Source organism: Oryx dammah, unplaced genomic scaffold (genome assembly GCF_014754425.2).
Source record: "Oryx dammah isolate SB20612 unplaced genomic scaffold, SCBI_Odam_1.1 HiC_scaffold_1, whole genome shotgun sequence".
NCBI classification, from domain to species: Eukaryota; Metazoa; Chordata; class Mammalia; order Artiodactyla; family Bovidae; genus Oryx; species Oryx dammah.
Window position 1 is genome coordinate 98,213,563 of NW_024070185.1, and position 20,374 is coordinate 98,233,936.

Below are 20,374 nucleotides of genomic sequence, written 5' to 3' on the forward strand. Positions count from 1 at the left end.
TCCTACATTTCACTCCTTAACCTGCCTCCTTTAATTAATAAAATTAATTGAACTTAAGTTTTTTAAACGAAGCAAGAGTCCAAACTAATTTTTAGATAAGCTTTTCCCCTACTGATATCTAAAATTTTCCTTACTGAATACTGTATTTTTCTACAAACTAATGTTTGTTTCTGAGGCGTGTTTGCTTCCGTTGTTCTGTGCATCCTTGTACCATAAATCTACCCTATTAATTACCGTGTGTTCATATTTGTCTGACGATGGTAAGAATAAGATTTCTCTCATTGTACTTCATGTTCAGAATTTTCTTATTTTGCAACTGTCTACTCAATACTCTTTTTAAAATTAATTATTTTATTTCTTCTTTGTTGCATCAGGTCTTAGCCGTGGCATGAGGGATCTTTTGTTGCAGTGCACGGGCCTCTTCCTAGTTGTGGCTTGTGGTTCCCAGAGTGTGTCACAACTATTGAGCCCGCATGCTCTGTTGCCCTGACGCATGTGGCATCTTACTTCCCAGACAAGGGTTGAACCCGAGTCCCCTGCATTGGAAGGCAAATTCTTAACCACTGGATGACCAGGGAAATCCCTAATACACTTTCTATTCATGTCCATCAATGTTTAAGTGGAAAATTTCATAGTAATTACGGCTATTGTCAGAATTTGGGGGCTACAGGGAGTTGTTCCCCAATAAATTATATTAAATAAGGATGGTTAACTTCAAATCGAATTCTGCTTTAAATCATTACCGAGATGGGTACAAAAATTTTAAAGAGAATTCTTAAAGCTTAAAGCATTTAAAAAATTTAAGTTAAACTTAAGAATTAAAGTTTTAAAGAAAAACTCCAGAGCAACCTTATTAAATATGTTACCACTTTTAATACAAGACTGGGTCCCTCACAAGAAAAGCTGCTTGCTCAGCTATGGAACCATAGATGATTCCTGGGAGTAAACATTAATAGATACAAATTCTAATCCAGGGAGAAAACTTTCCAACAAAAGGGATTTATTACAATTTAATGTTCCATTGCTAAACCATCCTTTTTATGGTGGACAGATCCATCATTTTCATTTAATTCTGTGAAATATCTGGAGAAGCTAACTCCCTTTGTTTTAGTTTTACGCCAACTAAGTCTAAGCTTATCAATAACCTCAGGTATGCAGATGACACCACCCTTATGGCAGAAAGCGAAGAACTAAAGAACCTGTTGTGAGAGTGAAAGAGGAGAGTGAAAAAGTTGGCTTAAAGCTCAACATTCAGAAAACTAAGATCATGGCATCTGGTCCCATCACTTCATGGCAAATAGAAGGGGAAACAGTGGAAATAGTGAGAGACTTTATTTCTTTGGGCTTCAAAGTCACTGTAGATGGTGAGTGCAGCCATGAAATTAAAAGATGGGTGAAAAGTTTTGACCAAGCTAGACAGCATACTAAAAAGCAGAGACATTACTTTGCCAACAAAGGTCCGTCTAGTCAAAGCTATGGTTCTTCCAGTAGTCATGTATGGATGTGACAGTTGGACAATAAAGAAAGCTGAGCACCAAAGAGTTGATGCTTTTGAACTGTGGTGTTGGAGAAGACTCTTGAGAGTCCCTTGGACTGCAAGGAGATCCAACCAGTCCATCCTAAAGGCAATCAGTCCTGAATATTCATTGGAAGGACTGATGTTGAAGCTGAAACTCCAATACTTTGGGCACATGATGGGAAGATCTGACTCATTGGAAAAGACCCTGATGCTGGGAAAGATTGAGGGCAGGAGAAGAAGGGGACGACAGAGGATGAGACGGTTGGATGGCATCACCGACTCAATGGACATGAGTTTGAGTAAACTGCGGGAGTTGGTGATGGACAGGGAGGCCTGGCATGCTGCTATCCATAGGGTTGCAAAGAGTCGGACATGACTGAGCAACTGAACTGAACTACAACCAAGTCTGTCTACAGTTTAGGAATCCTTGTAGCTTCTGCCTCCAGGAAATACAATGCCTGTCAGGCCTACGTCTTTTAGTAGGCCATAACAGCTATCTCATTGCTAATAAACTTTACTTATTATTTTTAATATTTTATACCCCCCTACAAGCTTTCTGAGCCTGCACAGCGAGGGTCAACGACTTTTTTGAATCCCTCAGTAAAGCCCAACATCCTTCCTGGAGACCTCGCTTAGTCTTGGATCCTACTAGATCATACTAGAATAAACCTAGAAACCAATTTAAAAAATCTTCCCATCTAGGATCCTGGCATATTACAACTTATTCCCTACATACAGTTCTCTTTTCTATTTGGGAAGTTGGTTATTTAATGAAATAGCTGTTAGTGCTCCCAGGTTTACTGTATCTGACACCTTTTAAGGGTTCACTAAATGGTGGCTGCCATCATTTCATGTTGATCATAATGATCATGTTGTTGATCATAATGGTCATGATCATTGTTGTTACCACTGCTAAAGTGTCTACGGTGTATAAGCAGCAGCAAACTAGAAAAGCTGCATTCATTCTGGACCCAACTACAGGAGTGAGATGTCACGACCTTAGTGAAGGACAATGAAGAAAAATCTTCTGATGAAACAGAATTCTACAGCCAAGATTCACTGGTTCATAATTTCATCATTTCAATAACAAGGTAAAGTAAACTGTTCTCAAAAGTGAGGGCATTACATGGCATTTGCTTTTAAAACAAATCTGTTCCAAATGTGCCTGAAGTACAACAAAACTCATTATTATTAGAAGCTGTAAACTTTAGGGACTTGGAAAATTGGATTCTGGTATAGAAGTCTTTTTACCAGTGGGGAGAAGTAAAACCACATACTTGTTCATGTATGTACCCGTCATATATCTAGATACATATGGGTGTATATTTATACTCATATATCTATATACATATGGGTATTTATCCTCATATATCTATATACATATGGGTGTGTATTTATACTCATCATTCTATGTACATATGCATGCGTTTATGTGCATCTTGAGTATAAGTGTGTATCTATATACGTACATAATACTTGAGGGAGCTGGAGGTGTTCAGGATGGATGTGTATTTATACTCATCATGAGCCAGTTTTCAGTTTCGGGTCTTCACAGAAAATAGGAGAAACCAGAGCACTACAGAAATGACCCATCCAAGGCACCAAGAACTTACCCACACACCGGGGTTCTGGACCATCCCACTGGGCGTTTACTTGACAGGTAAGCCTAGCACTTCCTTCTAGTCTGTACCCTTCATCACAGGTGACCAAGCACACGGTCCTGTAGGACATTTCTCCAGCTGAACAGCTGAGGCGGCCATGTTTGGGCTGGCGGAGACGAGGGCATGTTCTCACTATATGAAAACAATTAGATCACTCAATAAAGACAAAGAAAAAATTATAAATTTAATAATGCCTACAGATTGCAAGCAGTAAATAATGCAATATTTTTAAAAATTAGAGTGGGATAACTAAAAGTATTTATTTTATCAAATGCATTGCCTAAATAATATTCCTGTTGTCTGCCTCTGCCTACAGGTGGGAGAGTTAAGCTATTGAAGGAGTCTGGCCCGGGCCGGGGGATGATGGCTGTAGACTGAGAATGGCTGAAAAGGGAGGGACTTTCAGCTCTTAATGGGCCTTTGCTGTGATTCTGAGAGTTCAGGTTCAATTCAGTTTTCAGACCTCTTATGAAATGTGTATTTATACTCGTATATATTCCTTTCTTATCCTAGTAAAAAAAAAAAAATCTTGTCGTTTCTTACAGACAGGGCTGAAGGTGAGAGAGTGGTCATCTTTTTTCCTTATTGCTTTTCCGGGTCATTCTCTCTCCCTTCTTCCTGAACACCTCCAGCTCCCCTCAAGTATCATATTAAACTCCCAACATCCTTTTCCCCCAACTGTCTGCAGACTTCTAGGCCATTTCTCATTCTTTGACAATTTTGTATTTCTCTCTTTCTCTCTCTCTCTCTCTTCCCTTTCTTTCTTCCCCTCTCTCTCTTTCACAACATATGCACACACACATGATGGTGATTTCATTATCTATACGGATGATCATTCCAGTACCTGAGAGTCATATTCCTCACTTCTTCTTCTTCTTCAATAATCATGTCCTTTCCCTTATTTCAGCACCCCCTCCAAGTCTTAAATCCTCCAGACCTGACCACAACCAATCCAAGGACCTCACTCTCTGACAACAACCTGTCTTCCCAGATTACTCCAGGAAGAGCTTCAACTCCATCAAACTCAACACCCGATTGCAGCCTCCGATCCAGAAGACCATGCAGTAATCAAGAACTTTGTTGGGACTCTGGGTAAGATGTCTTTCCTTCTTTTATGAATTTGTCAATTTTTCTTATCAAGCACGTAGTTACTTATGATGAAAATTTAATTTTAAAATAATAGGAAAGGAAGTTGGGGTAAAATATTCAGTGCATATTCAACTGAAGTCATGGTTTGACAGAATCTACTCAAAAGAAACCAATTCAAATTATGTGAGTTGGCAGAATATAAATTCTGATTTCATGAAAGATATATTTAAGATTGGTTACACCTTAGAGAAAACTCAAGAATTAGAAGTTAAACCATAAGCCCTAGATTTTCAATTAGTTTGAAATGAAGTCAATTATTAATGACAAATGAGTATAATTATGTTGCCTTCTGTGTTTTGATTTTTATTGAGTGTGTCCATCATGTAAGTAGAATTTTTATTAAGTGTGTCCATCAAGGGCATAGAAAATACTTTGCCTTTCATATTTTGACTTTTCTTGAGGTAATCATCACAGGTAGCACAATGCCAAATGCCAGGTAGGATTAAAAGTGAATAAGATAAATTACTATGATCAAGATATATAAAATCTAGAAAACCACATTAAACAACTGCTTTTCAATTCAATAAACTGCTGAAATGATTCCAGCTTTCCAGCTTGGGACAAAATGAACTGGCAACATGTCTCAAGAGAAGTGACAGTAGATGAGAACTGGCGTTTCATACACATGCAAATTATATTGCTTCTCAAAAGTGTTGGTTTTAATAAACTTTCATTGCTCCTCTGGGAAAACAAAAGCATATGTAATAAATCCTATTTAGTTCTTAAATATTTTATGTTCCTTTTCAACCAAGAATGATCATTTTTATCATTTTGGATAGGAACATGCTTATATATGAGTTTCAACTTCAAAAACATTTTTATTTCAATAAGCTGGAAAATTCTGCTATAAGTGTTTGACATTCATATTAAAGCAATCCTTAAATATTTATTAAGCCTTTTGAAAACAGCAATTTAGTATTTTAAGAGAACGGTTTACTTGGTAGCAGACAATTTAAGAACATGTTCTGGTTCTCATTTGAACGAATTGCTATATTTTTTCTCAGACTCACACTTTCTGTCCATCTCCCAATTGAGATAGCCTTAATGAAGAATGTATAAGAGAAACAAGAATCAAGCCTGTTAGTTATTATCTAACAATACAAAACATTCAGGATGTAACATGAAATTTGTGAAAAGTTTTACATTTTATACTGGTCTTTCATTTCTGTCTCACTTTTAGAAAGACTTTTAAGAAAACAAAAAAACAACTAAAATTATCCTGTCTTTATAGTCAGATTTAAATTAGAGCTTTAAAATGCTAGTTTCTCCATACTATGCATACAATTAACTTTATTGCTAAAAACATTCAACATAATCTAACAATGTGGGGTTTTTAATTTGTAAAAAATGTAACATCAGCAAAGCAAAATAAATCAAAGTGCAGTAAAATGAAGTATGCCTATAAAAATCTATTAATGAGGAGCCAGAGGAAGAGCCTGAATTAGTACCTGACTTCAGGACAACCTTGTTCACTGATAAGTTAGGAAGCAGCACTAGAGATGAAATGGAAAGAATTTTAGGAAAATTCACATCCTCGAGCATTGCTTTTACTTTCACTAAACTTATTTTATTTATGTGATGCAAACTGCATAAAAGGCAATAACCGTGCTTTGTAAAAATGAAACTGCATGATGGAAGTGACACAGAAGACCACTAACGTAATTTGTCAATGTATCTGTCAGTGTAATACTTACCAACACGTGTGTTTGTTAAATTCAGATTTTCAGTCATTCAGCAGAGGTATAACCAAGGATTGGCTGGGGTTGGAGAAGATATATTCTATGCTCATAATGAGTTCACAGACTAGCAGAGATGATAGAGGAGTTAATTAATAAAAATACAGTGGTGTATATTGTAACAAGCTGGTTAAGCTGGCAAATGCTGTCAGAATCCCCTTACAGTGGGCCAGTTTGGGGTTGATCAAATAACCTGCACTTGATTATGGAAGATGGAAGAGAAGCAGTAGTCACTGCAGGCAGACTCACTGATGGACAAATATAGATGTACAGTAGGTTCCAGGTCATGTTTTTGTTGCTTGTCTCCACCCTACATCTCAACTGCTAACCCTGTTGACTCAAGGTGGCTCCAACTCACTGCTAGGTTCTTGGTATAGAACCTCAGGGCGGGGTTACACAGAGGTGAAGCTTCTCCTAGGCTTCCCAACACACTTCTCTCTTGTGATTCCACTACAGCAGCTGCCTGGGCTTGGATTCTTGGGTTGGTAGTAACTCTCCTGAGGTTCCAGTTTCTCTTTCTGAAACTTCTACTTTCTAGTTCCTTCTAAAATTGTATAAGGTCTGATTCTTAAAATAAGTTTCTTGTCCCATAACACAGACGGGTTATTTCCCGGGTTTTCCTCACTAACCCTGACACATGGAGCATAAGGGATAGAATGAGGGCACAACAGGTCTGTGTATGCACATATGGAGGTTAGAGGTCATCCCATCCCAGAGGAGATGGGTGACAGGGAGGGTTTATCCATAGGGGCCATAGGTCCCTATAGACCAGAGGATCAAGGCTGTTCAAACAACTTACAAAGGGATGGCTTCCTGACAGGTGTGGCCATAAGGCTTTAGCACAGGATTCAAGGGTCAGGATGGAGATTGTAGAGGGTTCAAGAGGCAGGGGCTAGATCTTATCCTAAAGGGATTGTCTGCCTGATTTTCTCACTCTCCTTTGGAAGGCCAGTAAGGGGAAAGTTAAAATGTCAAGCTTTCCACCTCTTACCATGAGGTATTTAGGAGAAGGGGTAGAGATTATAAATAGACCTTAATAACTATACAGGAATATATTTAAGAGGTTCTTATGATTAACTTTTTCAGGAATGGGCTTTTTACCACTTAAAACTATGTGACTGAGAATGTCTTGGCTTTCCCACATAAACAATCGCTTGTCAGAGTTTAGAGATCTAGGGTCTAATTCTTTTCTTTCAGAATTTTGGAAATATTTGCCGATCTTCTAAAATTTAGAGTGGCTAGTAATGGGCTCAAGGTGAGTCTGATTCCTGTTCCTTCATAGACAATGTTATTAAACATTTCTAACTGTGAAACAGGCACAATTTTCTAATTTTTCCAAGGCTTTCAGAAGTTTCAGTAAAATTATTTCCAGACATGGGTCTGTTTGCAATAATTTGTTTTCTGGCACTCAGTAAGTGGTTTTAAGTTCAGTATCAAAGATTTCAGTCACGTGTATTTTCAAGATTTCAGTTTGCAGATACATTCTTTGATCTTCTGCGAGTGATTCTTCTCTGCTCCATTTTCTCTCTGGATTCCTAGTCTGCGAAGAGTCGATTTCTTCTGACTGTTCTCATGTCATTTGATTCCTTCACCTTTTTTCTAATCTTTCAAGTGTTGCTCTACTTTCAGAAGGATTTCTGGGGTTGAGTTGCTAACTTATTAATTTGGCTTTTAACTGCAATCTCAGGCTTATCCCGTTTCTTGGAATCCTCATCTTACTTTACCAACACAATGGTAACTGCCTTTGAATCTCAGTGATTCCAATCCCCCCACCTTTACTTTCAGGGCCCCTTCGTTCAATCTGTTCTTTTTGTAAATACAGGTAAGAGTCTGAAGTAGGACCTGGATTTAAGCAAATCTATAGATGAGTTCAGTATTGGTAGCTGATAAATACAAAGACGAATGTCTCCTGGGGTTCACAAGTGACCCTGAAGTTGTGAGTAGGCTGGCTTCCCTTATGGGTGTGGGAGCTGAGAGAAGCCAAGAAGACAGAACTTCTCACTCTACTGCAGTAAGCAAGGTGATATGCGGTCTTAGAGTAGTCAAAGCCTCAGCAAAACTTTTATGGCATGCTGTCTATTCAAAGTCAAGGCTGGGGATGTATATGTTGGCTAACTACTCTTGGCACAGGATACTGGCATGGTTCCCCAAATCCTGCCATCAAAATAGACATCAAAGCCCCATGCTGACCATCCTCTAACTCTCCCTGGACCCTGTCTTGGCTGCCTTAAATCTGAGGTTTAAGGTAACCTGTCCATTTCCTTCCCAGGCAGGCCTTTCCTTTGCTTGGTCATAAAAGAAACACAGAAGGCACAGTTTATGACGATGTGGTCAATTGAACTTATTAGTAGTTCTGACTAAACTTCCTATAATTTTTTCTCTTTCTGTGGTCCGTGGTCCATGAAATCAAACACAACAAAGAATTTACTGGTCCATTAGAGTTTAAATCAAGGGCATCGAGCAAGACAATCAATAAACAATGTGAAGTGGCAGTCTGCATACCTCTGCAGGAGCTTTCAGAACCGGACCACAAGCCATTGGGGAGACACAAGAAGATGCTGCTTCCCACGAGGTCAAACCCAGGGTGACATCGGACCCCACAGGCTGCATTGAAGTGGTTGTTGCAAGTGTTTCGGATAAAGTAACCGTTTTCAGGAGGCTTCAGGGCAGGGCAGTGGACAACTAACATTTACAGAAATAAAATTAAAAAGCAAAGCTAGCCTTTGTCTATAAAGCATTCTCCTCCCACATTTCCTGTTTAAGAGGACATTTTATACACAGAGCAAAAGTACCTCCAGCATTGGCATTTATTGCATATTAATTTGTAAATGCCTATTTGGAAGAACACTGACATCTCATGCTTAGTAGGTATTTGTTTCTAATTAAAGACAGACTAAACATTTAAGCCTGAAAAAATTTTTTATCCATGTGAATATGAAATTTTCTAGCTCTTGACCTTCATGTGTCATTAGCTATTTTCCTTCTCAATTAAAGCAGCATAAAATAAAGAATGAGTAAGGCCAGCAAAACATGTCTGTCACAATCCCAGGACCCACAGCTTCTTGTACAAATTATTGGCTAAGTAAATATTTTTAATTTTTGGTATGAATAATTTCAAGGCACATTACTTATAAAAATATTTTCTTTAAATGGATTTAACCATCACCAGGGTCCAAAATAGCTCATTTATTATTCAAATTTGCTGTTAAATTTGAGACTTCTCAAGACTTCCCTGGTGGTCCAGTGATTTGAGAATTCCTTGTTCCCAACACAGGGGGAACAGGTTTGATCCCTGGTCGGGGAGTTAAGATCCCTCATGCCACATCCCATGGCCCCACCAAAAATATTTATCTGAAAAAAAAAAAACAACTATGACTCCTCTCTTAACATTCATTTAAAATCTTTTCTAAGTCTGTTTTCATAGTTGATACTTCTGGAGTCTCAGACCTCCTTTCTCTGGAACAAAATATGGCTATGTTCAGTGATAAGAAATGCTAGATAATAAAAACAAAGAATTTTCCCAAATAAGATTAGAGGATCAGGCCCAGTGAACTGGATGAAAACACTGGCCTTACTTCCCTAAAAGAGATCAGCTTTTATATTTCCTATCTGCCAGCGGTGGAATCCTTACCTTTGCAGGTCTGGCCAGAGGCCTGGTACCCCTCCTTGCAGACACAGTCTTCAGGGGACGTACTTCCGGGTGGAGAGGTGTGATTTTCATCAGGACACGGAAGGCAAGTGCTGATTCCTCCTGGTGAACCTTCTGGTTTGTATGTCCCGGATGGGCAAGCTGTGGGTAAGCCAGGGAAGTCCATTTTATGTGATATGTCAGTGGATAGCGAACAACATTCTGGAAACTGACTGGGGGAAGAAGAATCCCAAACAATAGCTTTCCATAGAAATAATTGTACAATTCAAGCAAGGAGAGAAAACAAGATTTTTTTCTTTTTTAGAGTGATGTAGTTTGTAATCTGCAGGTTATGAAGTAGCCTCTTGCTGCTGCTGCTAAGTCGCGTCAGTCATGTCCGACTCTATGTGACCCCATAGACGGCAGCCCACCAGGCTCCTCCATCCCTGGGATTCTCCAGGCAAGAACAGTGGAGTGGGTGAAGTAGCCTCTTAATGTCCCACAATTAGTTACAATCACAACACACTGCAGCATGACATGGCTGGGCTGATTTGCAGGAAAACTCAAAACAGTGTACTTGAGGGGACTAAAAGGAATCAATGATGCTCAGTGCTTCAAAAAATCTTCTAAAGACTGTATACCCATATTCTAACACCCCCCACCCCAACCTCTGCAGCTGCATCTCGAGAACTGCGCTGCTAACACTCACCCCCAGTGGAACAGAATTACTGTGTCCTTGGTTTTGGTTCAAAGTGCTTGACAAAGGATGAGGAGAAAGTACAGGGCTTGAGGGAAACGATCCTACTGATGAGAAATAGGCCCTTTGATGGAAAGAGAATCACAGACTCTGCTTTTCCCAGGCTCAGGGGGGAAAAAAAAGATGAAAGCAGGATCTAACTGACCTTGCTTCATATCTTCCCTTTGCACCAACAATGTGGCTTTGAACCTATATTTACTCTCTTTAGAGTTACACTTCTGTAAAATAACTGAAAATTAAGAATTCAATAATAGAAGGAATTGTGGAAATAAAACTTGCAGTGCCTCGTGAAGCCGAATAAATGTAGCATTGTCAAATAAGCATTAGACCGTTTTTACAAAGTTACAACCAAGGAATGCACACTTATGTGTGATGCTGTTTGATATAAATGATATCATTTAATACTCACAATACTAATTAATATTAACAATTACTAATATTTTTATGAATAAGTACATTATTTTTATTAGTACTGTGTCCATTTTAAAGAGAAAATGGAGGCTTAGAGTAACCTGATGATTAGGCTAAAGTTACTCAGTTAAAAGGTTACAGAACAACAACAAAAAAAAACAGGTTATAGAGCTATGAGGTTTTTTTTTTTTTTTTTAGTACTTAACATTGGCTTATTATATTTTTATATTGAAAATTCAACACATTAATCTTGGTTGTAATTAGCAAGCAAAATATTTTTAAATTAAATACATTTAAACTTTTCTTCTTCCTGTTTAAGGCCTGTTTCTAGGTAGATAAGCTCTGGCTTATTTTTTTATTTAAAGATTTTTTTTAAGGTTTACAACAAAATTGAGATGAAAATCTGCGCTAGAATTTTACTGCAAATATTTATACAGCATTTTTCACTATGTCCCAGGGACTGTTCCACGTATTTTGTAAATTATCTTTTAAATCTCTTTAAGAAGTATCATAGAAATGACACTATGAAGTATCATTTATCTCATATTACAGATGAGAAAACTAAACCACTAAGAAATTAAATAACTAGACAAAATTATATAGTAAGTGACAAAGCTGAGATCTGAACAAGGAGAATTTGGATCCAGAAGCCACGTTCTTTATCACTACATTTTCTATGTCTCACACCCAGGTCTCCTGGATGCAAAAGTCCTTGTTTCAACTATAATGCTAAAACCAGAAACAATCAGCGTTGAGACAGAAGATTCATAATGTTATGTTATTTTTAGAAAAAGTACTCATGTTTCTAACATTCTTGATTATATTTAAAAATGAAAGAACATTTTCCCATGTATATAGTAGAAAATTCCAGAACTTGATAAATCTGTAGCTATTTAAGAATGAAAGAAACATTTCATAAATGTTTTTATAAATTTATAACTATTTTATAAATATTTATAATGATGTGTGACTTATGAAAAGCACTTCAGCAGGAAAAAGGGGAACATGACTTCAAAGCATCATAACATTAAATATTGAATTATTCATATTTCTGAATATTCATTTCTATAAAAAGTTCAATAAATATTTGCACAGATCTTCACAAAGATGCAAGACAACACTGACTCCCTTAAACAGAAGTCAGCAGCTGTAGGAGAAAATGATTAAGAGAAATACAAAGATGGAAAAGAAAACATAAACTGTAAAATTAAAAGTAGCAAAATTAAAGTTGTCATTAGAGGCAGCAAAAAGTAGCCAAAAAATTCCACATCAACAGAATTGAGTAGACCTTGGATAAGTTGTAATATTAATGTAAGAAAATACTCTTTACTTGAAGTTTTAGTGCCATAAAAACTCATCAAGTTCCAAGCAAAATTAATAAAGAGTATTTCACACCTAGAATAAAGGAAAAGTATCACAAGCAACTAAGAAACAAAAATCAAACTGACATTTCACTTCTCCTGTGCAAAAACAAATGTAAGGAAAAAGAATAAGAAATATAGCTATGTGGAAAAAATATTTTGAACCCCAAATTCTGTATTTGGACAAACTATTGGCAAATATGAGGAAAGAGAAAGACACGTGAGAATGTGCATGGCTTCTGGAAATCAATATGTATTTCACTGATTGAAAAGAAGTCAAAATAAAGAATTCATACTTGAGAAAAATGGTATTGAAAAAATTGCTTGAGATTAAGAAAGTAGTGGAACATGTAGTATATTGCTAAAATAATTACAAAAATGAAAACAAGTGTCAAATAAAGCCCCTTCTTAAAAATATATATAATCCAAGGGGAAAAAAATAATCTTTACATAGTACAAAGAAAAAAGATTTAAAATCTGAGAGAAACTGGGAGATAGCTGGGAAGAGGAAAAGGTGAAGTTCTCATTTCATATACACCAATATGATAAAAGTGAAAGAAAAACAGGTTTAAATTTGGACACAAAGAATACACAAAACTATGAATAGAAAAAGTGCACAACCATCAAATCAGTGGGGGAGGAAAAAACCACAAATAACAAAGATATAAAAACACAGGACAAGAAAACAGCAGAGAGAATTAATAATAAAACATCATAAACTAAGGTAATGGAAGTAAAACCAAACATATTATTTACCATCAATAACAGTAATGGGTTAATTTAACCCATGGGTTGATAAGATATAAACTTAAAACAAGTCAGAAAAATAGGTTAAAAATAACTGGATGTACCAAGACATGTTAAATATTTCAAAAAAATCTGCAAGAAGCAAATAAGTTACTACCTTAAGGAGAAATAAAAGTTTAATACATAAAGGGCTTTTTCTAACATATGAAAAATAGAATAACTTCAACAGAAAAGTTAACAAAGAACAAAATAGCTGGAGATTAAAGAAATGACAATGACCAATAATTGTTGCATACATAGTCTAGCCTCACTTATAATGAAGAAATGCAAACTAGTGACTACTTTTTAATTTGAAAAAAATTGAAAGGATATTAATACCCATTCCCATTCTTGGCAGGCATGTGGGCAAACAGGCTTTCTCCCACTTTGTAGGGAAACCTGAGGGTACACACTAAAACCCTCAAATGGAGCCCTTCTTTTGATACAGCAATTCATTTCTAAGAATTTGTCCAAGGGAAAGTCAACCTTTTCTACCTACACAATAAGTATGTATAATTGTTAATTATATACATAAGTATGTATAGTTATTGTTTGTCATTACACAGCCTGGAGATAACACAAATGTCAAGACATGAAGGGTCTGTTAAATTCTTATGACATATCCATCCAGTGGCATATTAGCCATAAAAATACAACTGTTGACAAGGAAAGTCAATAAAATTGTGTAGTCAAGTGTAAATAAAAGCATGTCGCAAACACCATATGTGTTGTATGACCTTTTGCCTAAAAAATGTATACAAATCTATAAGGTTATGTACACACGGTATGTTTCTCTGGTGGCTCAGATGGTAAAGAATCTGCCTGCAATGCAGGAGCCCCAGGTTTGATCCCTGGATCAGGAAGATCCCCTGGAGTAGGAAATGCAACCCACTCCAGTACTCTTGCCTGGAGAATCCCATGGACAGAGGAGCCTGGCAGTCCATGGGGTCACAAAGAGTCAGACACGACTGAGCAACTAACACACATAGTATATATTCATGACAGAATTATGAGGCTTCCAAGGTTGTTTATTTTTGCTGATCTACATTTTCTTGTTTTGTTACACTGAATAGGTACTGTGCCAAAACATTCAAAGTAAATGAAAATTATGTATGAGAAAGTCATTGTCTCAAACGTATATGTTTCATTTCACAGTTACTACTTCTCTGACCTCAGAGATCACTTTGATTTCTCCTTCTCCTTCCATCTCTTTCAATATTGACATGAAAACCATGTTGTTTGGATTTTACTCCTTAGAAACCCTCCAAGTTTCGCCTCTCTCTCCATCTGCATTTCTCTTCTTTTAGATCTGAACTCATCACCTCTCTTTCAGATTTTCACAAAATCATGTCACTGGTCCCTCAGTCCTCACCTCTACTCTTTAACCCATCTTAGATGCTTCTGCCTAAACATTTTTCTAAAATATAAATTTGAGCAAATCACTTTCTACCAAAAACTGCACCAACAGGCTGAAGTCTTCTCTCTTTACTTAGATCTGTAAAGACATCTTTGACCCATCTGTAACCTTCCTGTCAGTCTGCTACAGTGAATGCGTGAATCCCATATCCGGATCAGAAGCTGCTTCAAAATTGAGCAGAGACTAGTGGTTTAATTTATTTATTTTAAAGCCTTTATTGGACTTGTTACAATACTGTTTTTGTCTGATGTTTCATTTTTTTGGCCATGAGGCAAGTGAGATATTATTAGCTCCCAGACCAGGGATCAAACCCACACCCCCTGTGTTGGAAGGCAAAATCCTAACCAGCAGACCACCAAGGAAGTCTCAAGAAGGGACTAGTTTGCACCACACCTCCCCCACGTCAGTTTACTGGACTTGGTAGTTGGACCAATTTACTTCATTTTTCTGAGATTTAGTTTCTTCATGTGCAATTCCCTTATAAATTTGTTGCTAGGGTTAATTGAAACAATCTAAGTAAAGAAACATGCCAGACATGTCGTTGGCATTCAGTTAATGTGATAATAATGCCCCCAACTTTTAATCTTCTTAACCATGAAAGCGCTAATTATACTTCTTTTATAGGCCTGATGTGCCCAGCAGACGCTCCAGCGCTTGGTAAACATTATCTCCCTCTCTTCCCTTTCCTATCTTCCACTTAGCTTCTGCCTTGGCATATGCTGTCCTTTCTCTGAGTGAACCTCCTGCATCCCTCAATGACTCGTTCTTCAAAGCTTCCCCAACTTTTTGAGATGGATTTTGTCACCTTCATTTCTGTGCCCCAGAGAATGTTACTCTCACCTCTCCTGGCACCTATCACACTGTATGTAACATACATGCTTGTCTCTGTCCCTCCATGGGGAACACACGGTTGTAAGTTTAGGGTGTCTTCTGGTCATCTGACTCAGCCTTTGCTCACCCCATTGCCTGAGCCAGCAGGCACTCAGCAAAGGAGGACAGAAGGTAGAGGATGGGTTAGTGTGCAGGAAAGATGGAAGTCAGAGGGACTAACAACCAGGGCAAAGTGAAAGGACATTAGACTCTGAATCAAGACAATTGAGTTACTATCTTGGCTGCTCCACTGACAAGCTACGGGGTCACTGCCAAGGGTTTTTGGTTTTTTGTTTTTTTCTTTTCCTACAAAATACAGAAGTTACATTTAATGATGGCTGTGACCTTTCTGATGCTATTACTGAATGTTCTATAAATAGACTAATACTAAAAAGTAAGTTAAAGAAACTTGTCACATGAGCAGTCAGATTTTATCTACAGATTTTATAATTTATTTGAAAATGGTATTACACAAAAAGGAATTAATCTTACATGGTTACTCCCCAAAACCTTTGAAGTAGTAAAGAATTTACAACATTGGAGAACAGTGTTTTGGATAAAAATATCCAAAAGTACATTTGGAAGTGTATTGTGAAATTCATAATGATAATCGAAAACAGACTTAAGGAGAACTATTTAAAGGCATTGCACAATTCTAGTGGGAGAGGTGTAATCAACTTCTTTGATTCCTAAGGGAGAAAATTCCTCATCTATAACCAAGCAAAAGTTGAAAAGATGAAATTAACTGTGGTTTGAAAAAGTTTCACAAGTTATGGTAAAGACGAGGGTACAGTTTTTTTCTTTATCATATGAAATCATTCCCTTCCTGGAAATGTACCAAATATTTCTTAAAATTGTTATTTTTGTTGTCAAAATAAAATTTATCCTTTCAGAAACATCTTAGCAGTTATCAGCTATGATTACTGGAAGTGTGTTTCTTAGATTTTCCTTCTGCCATCACAATTTTTTGACATCACAATTTTTTGACTGAAGTAAATGAAAATATCAACCAGTTTGCAATTCATAAAATCTAAAGAAGTCTCCATTCTTTAATTATCAATTCTTTGGATGACTATTTCAGTTAATAATATTTATTATACAGTAACTTACACTTTATAAAATTCTTTCTCATTAATAATCTAAGATTAATTTTAAAATTTTCCATAAATATTAAGAGCCTCTGTTCTCTGCACAGTTCACCTTTAAAGCTTAATGAATTTCTTTAATAGTTTCAGGGCAGTTGCATCAGCTGCCTTCAGGCTGTGAAGTACACAACTCCAAGAGCCCCCATTCATGAAGATGAAATATACCCGGGAATTGTGGAAATCAAAAGCTTTCATTTTGGCTATATCTAGGCAGGGGGCCCCTGGGAGAAAGTTCTTTATTATTACAATATCATGCTTCTTCTCAATGTATGGATTCATTCTGAATAAGCAATCATTCCTATAAATAGTGTGCTAGGGTTTTGAACACAGGGACCCACTGCACTAGAAAAGAACCAGCTTCCCCAGGCTAAGTCAATCCCTGTCATAAGTACCAGACAAGGATCTAGGCATACATACGAGGGACTTTCTTATTAAACAGCCAAGATCCTTTCCATTTTCATCGAGGATTAGACGAGGAGACGATTGACTGCCCTGGATTCTGCACATCTGAATCTGTGTAAAATGAATTAGCATCCTGCCAACCTCCCTGTGATTGGTTAACTCATTTGGCTGGAACACAGGTTATCTGGACAAAATTATGGGCAACTGCGTGGTGCCATAGCAGCAAATGGCACCTAGCTGCAGGATGCCATGCTGCAAATGTAAACACCTGCTCTGACTAGAAAGGAGATTAGTGATGGATTAGGACAAGTCTACACAAAAACAAAAAAACAAAACTTTGTACAAAGGCTGTGTGCAAAAGAAGACAGTGAAATAAGAGCCACATTACAAATATATGTGTACACGCATACATACACGTATAGACATAATATATACATATCACACATAAACACATATATCACACACAAATAAAACCTGGAGGAGTACATAACACTTATGCAAAGTCTTTTTAGTTGAAAACTCTGTATTCTTAATTGTTTTAAGGTATGAACTGTCTGGGTGAGAAATACGAGATCAATTTGAGTTTTATAACAAAACTCTGTGTGTAATCACTTTGAGAAAAGGCCTCTGGAGATTTTAGAATTATCTTTAATTTTACTTATTCCTCCTATAATAGTTAATAACTCAGACTTGTATAAAGAAGAAAATAAAATTTACCATAAGTTATACTACTCTGGTTTAACTATGCTTTAAATGTTTAGTATTTAGTTGGATTCCAAGTGTTTCCAGTTAAAAACAACTTTCCTACAATCACCTTGTTTCTTTATATTTTTCATCCACTATATTTTTTTCTTAACAAAATAATATTAACTTTTCATTAGCCTGTTGCTGTTTAGGCACTAAGTCATGTCCAACTCTTTGCGACCTCATGGACCATAGCCCGCTAGGCTCCTCTGTCCATGGGATTTTCCAGGCAAGAATACTGCAGTAGGTTTCCTTCTCCAGGGGATCCTCCTGATCCAGGGATTGAACCCAAGTCTCCTACATTGCAGGCAGATTCTTGACCATTGAGCCACCTGTGATATCAGTCCTGAGACACAAGTCAACTGGCCTAGTGTTCAACATAATGCTACCAAAAAATCTGAAAGCCTTAGCATTTATATCTCAGACTACAATGAAGGGACAATTCTCTTTAAGCTACAATTTCATGATTATCTAGAAAAACACTAATCTTCAGACAGTAAGTTCATACAATACTACTAAATATTTCATTAGCCTACTGTCCATGGGGTCGCAAAGCATTGCACATGACTGAGCAACTAAGCCCAGGAGCAGTACTGTCAAATTATTATATATTCCCATCATTAAGAGTAAAAACATATTTTATTGTAGTCTCATTATCACTGGGTATTAACAGTTTTTTAAATTACCAATTAATCATTATTTAAATGTGAAGTCCCAGACTTCCCTGGTGGTCTAGCGATTAAGAATCCAACTACCAATGCAGGGTTCAAGATTTGGTCCAAGAAGGGCAGCTAAGGGCAACATGCCGCAGGGCAACCAAACCCATGTACCACAACTACTGAATCCCGTGTGCCTAAGCCTGTGCTCTGCAACAAGAGAAGACACTGCACCGAAAAGCCTGTGCACCACAGCTAGAGAAAGCCCACAAACAGCGACAAAGACCCAGCACAGTCAAAAATAAATAAATACATACAATTTTTAAAGTTAAAAAAAAGTCCCAAGAATTTTAATGCAAAAGACTTTCAACTTAAATTTAGGGTGAATCTCTCTCTGAGATTCAGACATGTGTAGGCCCAACAGAAGTCTATTTGCTTACAAAGGTTGAGAACCTTCTGGGTGAAAATTTTATCTGTGGTAAGGGTAATATTTAAAATGTTACCAAGCTGGCATGATCGTTGATCAACAAGAGCATGCATAAGCTAGAACATTAAGCAGAGTTCTGGCATGCCCACTAATCTGCTGGGCTTCCCAGGTGGCACTAGTGGGAAAGAACCTGCCTGCCAATGCAGGAGACTTAAGAGACGCATGTTTGATCCCCAGCTTGGGAAGATCCCCTGGAGGAGGGGATGGCAACCCACTCCAGTATCCTTGCCTGGAGCATCCCATGGACAGAGGAGTCTGGTAGGCTACAGTCCATAGGGTTGCAAAGAGTTGGACACGACTAAAGCGACTTAGAGCACACGCATGCACACACACACACACACACACACACACACACTAATCTGCTAGATGAGACCTCTCTAGGCACTGGATTGTGGGAGAGATCAGTGAGCCTAGAGAGAGGGGTCAGATCAATAAAAGGGCATTTAGGGACTTGGGGGCAACACTATTTTTACCAACGAGTATGTATGTACTTCAATATTTTGACAACTTTTATAACTGTACTGATGCACATGTTATGAATTAGCTTGTCCTAAGGAACAAGACTGTGAAGAAAGCTGAGCACCGAAGAATTGATGCTTTTGAACTGTGGTGTTGGAGAAGACTCTTGAGAGTCCCTTGGACTGCAAGGAGATCCAACCAGTCCATCCTAAAGGAGATTGGTCCTGGGTGTTCTTTGGAAGGAATGATGCTAAAGCTGAAACTCCAGTACTTTGGCCACCTTATGCGAAGAGTTGACTCATTGGAAAAGACTCTGATGCTGGGAGGGATTGGGGGCAGGAGGAGAAGGGGACGACTGAGGATAAGATGGCTGGATGGCATCAATGACTCGATGGACGTGAGTTTGAGTGAACTCTGGGAGAAGGTGATGGACAGGGAGGCCTGGTATGCTGCGATTCATGGGGTTGCAAAAAGCCGGACACAACGGAGCGACTGAACTGAAGGAACAAGATAAATGATACACATTTGGACCTAGTAACACCTGTCTTAGTAGTCAGAAAGGAAGAAAGATTCTGAGTATAGTTTGGTGTTGTCAGATTTGTTTCCCTTTGGGTCAAATAAAGAGTGATGAGGATGAGTAAAGTCACAGGCCACAGTTGCCTTTCAGGTTTTTCTTTCCTCATCTCTACCTCAATTCAGTAGGACTTTGGGGGTTTGGAAGTACAGATAAATATCAGTTGCTATGCCCACTGTTGCTGTGATAATTTTGGACCTTATTATTTTATGACTTGCTTTAGCTGCAACCTCTATAAACACATTTCTTGTTCTAGGATATACAGAGTCAGTGATTTCTGCCACAGATACGAAATTAATATTCTTATAACACACCTCTCAAAATGCCATATTCCTGCTCAAAAGTCTTCAATAGCTTATAGTTGCCAGTTGACCAAAGGCTATCTCTATAGCCTGGAATTCAAGTTCCAGTATAATTTAGTGCCTCCTTACTGTTCTTGACCTGAATCCCACTTGTTCTATTGATTTAACCTACTTTCCCATCCATACAAACTAACTTCAATCCCCATCACAAATCTGTACTTTTTATTGTCCACAATAGTGTCCCCTTTCTAACTGTGCTAATCCTATTTTTCAAACCCAGTTCATCTTCACAACTAAAAGTAAATATTTT

General features: G+C 37.6%; 1 protein-coding gene across 1 annotated transcript in view; it reads right to left on the reverse strand.

The window, feature by feature from the left end:
• The window catches only part of SVEP1 (sushi, von Willebrand factor type A, EGF and pentraxin domain containing 1), a 200,005-nt gene that overhangs the window by 118,503 nt on the left and 61,128 nt on the right, over window positions 1-20,374 (reverse strand). Inside the window, exons 4-6 of the mRNA XM_040239945.1 lie at window positions 9,697-9,855; window positions 8,568-8,747; window positions 3,133-3,312 (exon numbers count right to left, since the gene is read on the reverse strand). Coding sequence (XP_040095879.1) covers window positions 3,133-3,312; window positions 8,568-8,747; window positions 9,697-9,855 — 519 coding nt within the window. The remainder of the gene's footprint in view (window positions 1-3,132; window positions 3,313-8,567; window positions 8,748-9,696; window positions 9,856-20,374) is intronic.